Source organism: Teleopsis dalmanni, chromosome 1, assembly GCF_002237135.1.
Source record: "Teleopsis dalmanni isolate 2A chromosome 1, ASM223713v2, whole genome shotgun sequence".
Taxonomy (NCBI): domain Eukaryota; kingdom Metazoa; phylum Arthropoda; class Insecta; order Diptera; family Diopsidae; genus Teleopsis; species Teleopsis dalmanni.
In genome coordinates this window covers 175,273,296-175,278,567 of record NC_051846.1, presented here as the reverse complement: position 1 = coordinate 175,278,567, position 5,272 = coordinate 175,273,296, and the positions used below count along the sequence as shown (strand labels likewise).

General features: G+C 30.3%; 1 protein-coding gene across 1 annotated transcript; it reads right to left on the bottom strand.

Moving 5' to 3' along the window:
- Positions 1 to 1,358: 1,358 nt before the first annotated feature.
- LOC119670307 (lachesin-like) lies at positions 1,359 to 2,363 on the bottom strand (the record flags this gene model as incomplete). The annotated part of the gene is given in 1 exon segment (XM_038080515.1): positions 1,359 to 2,363. A coding segment is annotated over 1 exon segment (192 nt), but the record flags the coding sequence as incomplete, so codon positions are not given.
- Positions 2,364 to 5,272: the final 2,909 nt, after the last annotated feature.

The following is a 5,272-nucleotide window of genomic DNA, read 5'->3' as shown; positions in this document are numbered from 1 at the left end:
TCGATGAACTAGCTAGGAAAGGGGCGATTTCATACTTTATTGGGCCAAAACAATTCTGTGGCCCTTCATGGAGGTTCTTTATACTTAAAATCAATGAATGGTTGGAGAGCAGCTCAGACTGATAGGTATATTGTAACTGCCTGCAGTCAAGCTAAAGAATTCATGCCATATCGCTCAAAAGCTAGAATTAGGAAGCTGTTAATGCTGAACAGAAAGATAGGTATTCAATTTGTCACAGCATTTCTCACTGGACATTGTAGAGCTAAAAATCATCTACCGAATCTAACTATTACAAGCGTCGATAGCTACAGAATATGTTACGAAGAAAAGGAAACACCAGAACACATTCTGTGTCACTGCGAAAGCCTGGCTATCCATTGCCTATCCATTTATAACGGAAATAGGCAATATCTCTTCAAGAGACATAATGACATTTTTAACCTTTATGCGTCCATGACACTGAAGTTGACTTGTCGCAATATTCTTTAAAGGTTGCAGTGACGTGGTGGCATAGCGCCCAGCGCTTTTTAATTTAATCTAATCTATTCTAACAGTTTTCTTTGAACGGAATGATATAGTTTACGTCGAATTCCTACCTACAGTTCATATAGTCAAAAAAAAGCATTGCATTTCTTATTCAACAATTCTTGACAGAGTATAACATCACTATAATGATACAATCCACCTATTCTTCAGACATTGTATTCTGCGATTATTTCTATCTCTCTAATTCAAAAAAACACTACAAGGACAATATTTTTTATTAACAATAGATTATATTCAAAATCGTAAAGCGAGCTCAGGATCATTTCTAAAAGACATTGCAACTGTAAGGGATGGTGAGTAGTCCACATTTAAGTGTACATTAAAGGTGGACTTCATTGAAGAGGATAAAATAAACATTTTGGGATTAAACAAATACTTTCTGAAAAATACATAAATTTTGATCAGTCGTTGTTAACATATAGATTATAATTTAAAATTTTTAATACTTGTCCTACAGACAATAAAGGACAACTTTTTTTTAAAATCCTCATCTATATATCTTTATTCTTTTCTCGTTTTTTCTGCTTTTTAAAATTTTATCAACTCATCCATATTTAAGTTTCTAACTCCTTTATTGTTTAGAATTTCTAGTACAATTTTGTCAAATTTGAATTCCAAGTTTCGTTCATTTTTGCTAAAAATATTATTTGGAAATGGTGAATAGAGCCATTTTACCAGAAGCAGCAGCAGCAATAAAAGGACAAATAAGTGCTCATAATGGTAAGCAGCTTATTTGTATTTTTATTTGGAGTTGCATTGCGGTTCGCTGCTGTTCGGCACAATTACACTTAAATTGCTGCAATTAAACTTACTTGCATTTTCATCGGATCCGTATTAACTTGGCACATGTATTTGCCGGAATCTTCCATTTTGACATTTCGGATGTACAGTGTCCACGTATTGAAGTCATTATGCTGCACCGATAATCGATCATTGTTCGTTATCACATGCTCATGTATCGCTAGGATGGCTTTGGCGTCGGCCTTAATCCAAGCAACCTGCATTTCCGTTGAGTTATGTGCAGTTCCGTTCCGTTCCGTATCGTTTCGTACAGTGCAATTGGTTTTTCAACGTCATAGGCACATAACATAGGAACATAAAGTTGCGTTCCAAAGCGCCGGAAGTGCATGCGTCAGATGTTAGTTGAACGTCGTTGTTGGTTCGAAAGTCCCAGTTGAAGTATTCGCAGAGGAGCAGGGCCACAGCAGACGGAACATTTGTATTCAAATTGCATTTTGATGCGTTTTATGTACGCGGCACAGTAACAAACAAAAGTTACAAACGCAGATCATTTCATTTAAGCGCCGACATTGTTATCGTCAATTTCGATTTTTTAGTCGGTTAATTTTTTTTATGTTTTTTCATTAGTTTTTTTTCGTGGTTGTCAGTACGTTGTTGACGGAGAGATTAGAGTCATCAACGTTTATTCAGCAATTTCCGGCATTTTTTTCATTTTCGTTAGTTTAATAGAACGGCGTGCATAGAGAGACATGTCCGTATGTGTTTTGGATGAGTTTTTTTTTGCATCATTGCACCACAAAATACGTTTGGAAATCGATTTTTTTTACAGTTAGGTTTATTCGTGGTTAGTTCGGAGTTCGGCCGCAAAAGGACGATTGTGTGTTGGATTGTCATTGTTGTTGACGTGGTCAGATGTCAGTGCAATTTGACGCCATTTTCCATTTGCCAGTTGGTTGTGGGTCGAAGGATACGGATTTTTTTTTTGCATTTGTTGAATACATATTTGTGAATTGGAATATTGGTTTTGTTAAGGATATGAAAAAGGATATTTCGAATGCAATTAGGGAAATGGGATGTTTGGGTTATCATCGTTTGTTAGTTATTGGAGTAGAAATTTAAAAATGCATTTAATTTAATGAATTTTGTGGCTAAAATTTTTAGTATTAGCAAAAAATTTTTAGTTAAAGATTGAAAAAATAAAAAAAAAATAAATATATTTATAGAATTCACATAATTAAATTAGTGCCGAAGGTGCATTATAATAAGATCATGCATAAAGTTCTTCTGAATATGTTAATATAGTAATATTATATAATATTAATTACATCTATAAAGTTAATAGGGACTATGTAGGTAATGATAAACATTAAGATTGAAATACTAATTTAAATTAAAAATATAAATCAAATCAAAATTGTTACCAAGTAAAAGACAAAGAAATATTTACATCATTTACATTTGTGCATATTTGTCATACCGAAATAAAATCATTTTTAAAGAATTCATATGGAATTTTAATTAAAAAATACTAAACGCAAAATATAAAGAATTTTTTATTCAACATATATTAATTATCAAAAGGATGAAAACTTCGATAAATTAAATAAATGAAACTACTTTCATTTGCTACTTTAAGCGTGACCTATTCATAAAAATTAATAAAAGAATTTTGTACATCCAATCCAACTAAAGAGTTTTAAAGTCTTAGGCGAGGACACGATTTGGAAATTATTTCTAAAAACTATAAATAATATCACATCTTAAAAATTGAAGTGGTGAAGTGAACATGTTTTTCAAAGTTTGCTGTTAAATAACGCTTCTTTTAAAACCAAATAATAGTGTAGTGAGTACACTATTATTTGCACTATTAGAGTCACTACATAGTAGTGACTGTGCAAAAGTGACTACTTAAAGTGAATAGTTTTAATTAATTTCGAAATAATTAAATTTAAAATTCATAATTAAATCTTTTTCTCAATTATGTATATATTGTAAAAGGTTAAACATATGTATTTAATATATATCTTTTTACTGACCATACAAATAGTCATTGATCTTGCAATTTACACTAAAATTTTATACCAATCACTTCTTTTTTCCTTTTAAGATATTAATTTTTTAGTATGATTTTATCTTAAAGTATTATTTTCAATAATTAATTTCTAAGGTAAACTACTTCGCATTTTTATGATAAACAATGACATGACGTATGAGTAACATTTTATAGTTCACATATTTAAAAGACATTCTTTTGTTTCCTTTTGAATTAGTGGAATTACTTTCGAAGCCTACATCACGGCATTAAATAGTGATAATAAGAATTATATTTTCTGTCACAAATGTATTTCTAAGAGAGTAAAGATAAAACCTATTGTCTACAACACAGAAATTATTTTATTTTTAATAAATCAAATCAATTATGAGCTTAGTAATTTTAATCAAACTATTATATAATATAAGATCCTTGTTTGACCAAAATAACCGTAACTGCAAGTAGAAATGTTCCACTATAACCAGATTTGGATAATAAACCAGAAATTCTACGAACTAATAAATCTGTAGATTAAGCCAAATATCTTTTTAGCACTTATTTTCAGCTGTGCAGTCGTGCTATGGTATTTTTGTAGTCCTTGAACAAAAAGGATACTTAGTCGAATTTAAACCTGATATTATAACAAAATTAATATCCAAAACATATTTGGAAATTGTTTTACTGAATAAGCTTTACGAAGTGATAGTGAGAGTTTTATGACTTTCACTTTTCTTCACCTTGTTTTGATTTGCTTGAAGTTTAGCACACATTGAAAATAGACATCAATAAATCAATTTATTTATGGGAATATTATTAAACCAAAATAGTACCCTTGGATATTATTGGTTAATGATAAAACACCTAATATTTCTACTTGTGCATAGATCATGATTACTATATCTGCATACAAGATTTTCACTTTAACTGTATGAATACTATACCAATGAGAACTCCTTCTCATTTTATCTTTATAGAAATCATCTTTGTAATATTGTTGTGATGATTGGATACTAAGACAATCCACAAACATATACATGCAGCCCTTAAAAACTGTGAATCTGTAGCGGTTTATGACTAAGTCTCATTTTGAAAAAACTAGCTAATTTAATCTATTTTAATTAATCTAATTTAAACTCGTAAAAAAAAATTACTATTAAGAGGCATTTGACAAATATATTTAAGCAGGTCGCACAACGTAGCAGTTAGTCAGGATTCCTTTTTCAATAAGTGCTTCATGCTCTTCAATCAGGAATACAACACTATGTTAAATGCTGTCCACGACTCTCGAAAAAAGCTATTGTCTGCTTTATTGCCAAGTGGTGCAAATCTAAATCTATCGGTGCCCTTTTTCTTGGTAACTCCATCAGAAAACAGTCCATAAAACATTTATGGCTAGCAAACTGAATCTAAATTCGAAAAGTGTCAAACTAGCTGACGTGTTGGATGATTCTGCCTTAGTATTTGTAAATATGATATGAATTTATATAAATGAATATAAGGTATGATTTTTAATTACATGAAGTGGCATTATTAAAGATGTTATTCATACCAAATAATAAATCATTCTTATGACTAAGTTCGACACATTATCTGTTGATTAATAATTTATTCAACTCTGGAAAATTGGAAGTGTTTAACTTCTTATAACATTTATCATTAATACTACCATTTTGACTGTTTCTTTAACTGATATCGTCCAGAGCTTGAAAGTCTATGCGTGTCATCTTGCAATCCATCAGTTTAAATTACGATATATTTAGTTTTAATAATGTGATATTATGGAAAGAACAAATAATTTTTTAAAAAAGTTTGAATCACATTTAACTATTTATGAATCATATCGCTAAGAACGCAGAAGCATATGCGTGGCATCTTAATGTCAAACAGTTTGATTTACTCACCTATCTATTTAATTCTAATAATATGATATTATATTGTATTCCTCACTTCAAA